Raw genomic sequence first — 694 nt, forward strand, 5'->3', positions numbered from 1 at the left:
GTACTACCCCCCCAACTTTATGGATGATTTTTTAAATTAAATTTTACGTATTATAGTTGAATAAATACAGTAGTTTAAATCTTTATCGAAGTCCTGGAAAGCGTTAGTGAGCATTTTCTAACCCTTTTACCTGGTGGAACCAGCTGAGTGGCAGTCAGGTACTTCTTGTCCGACTGCAGACAGGCGTAGAACTTGATCATGATGCTAATGTCTTCTCTTAGCCTCTGATCTGCCTGAGTGGGAAATCTGGGAGCGACGCTAAAGACAAAAAGCAAAGACAACCATGCTGATAAACAGAGAGACAAGTGCAGCTTTTGTGTTGTTTTTGCAAAAGATTGTTTTTCTTTACCTGAAGTAATCAAAAGCTGTGGAATAGATCTTCTCTCGAAGCACGTTTCTGATGGTGGCGTTTGTCACCACGTCAGCATGCAGCAGGGTCAAACCCAGAGTCAGAAGTCTGAAATAAAAACCATGATATTTCAGTTCATTACTGCTCAGCACATCATTACACCACACTGCTGTAATGATGCAAAATGATACCTGAATCTTGGTCCGATGGCAGCAATGTGTCGGTTGAGGCTGCTTTTGGGTCCTCCGACGCCAAGAGAGAGGGATCTCTGTAAAATGGAAATGAAGATCTCCACTTGGTCCGCGCTGCTGTATTTGGCTATTTCAAACCTCTGCACCAAAAACT

At 42.5% G+C, this 694-nt stretch overlaps 1 protein-coding gene across 1 annotated transcript; it reads right to left on the reverse strand.

The window, feature by feature from the left end:
- Nucleotides 1–130: 130 nt before the first annotated feature.
- On the reverse strand, nucleotides 131–694 carry LOC106512263 (phosphatidylinositol 4-kinase alpha; the record flags this gene model as incomplete). The annotated part of the gene is given in 3 exon segments (XM_014000925.1): nucleotides 131–258; nucleotides 350–457; nucleotides 541–694. Coding segments are annotated over 3 exon segments (390 nt in total), but the record flags the coding sequence as incomplete, so codon positions are not given.

This window comes from Austrofundulus limnaeus, unplaced genomic scaffold, assembly GCF_001266775.1.
Source record: "Austrofundulus limnaeus strain Quisiro unplaced genomic scaffold, Austrofundulus_limnaeus-1.0 Scaffold5234, whole genome shotgun sequence".
NCBI classification, from domain to species: domain Eukaryota; kingdom Metazoa; phylum Chordata; class Actinopteri; order Cyprinodontiformes; family Rivulidae; genus Austrofundulus; species Austrofundulus limnaeus.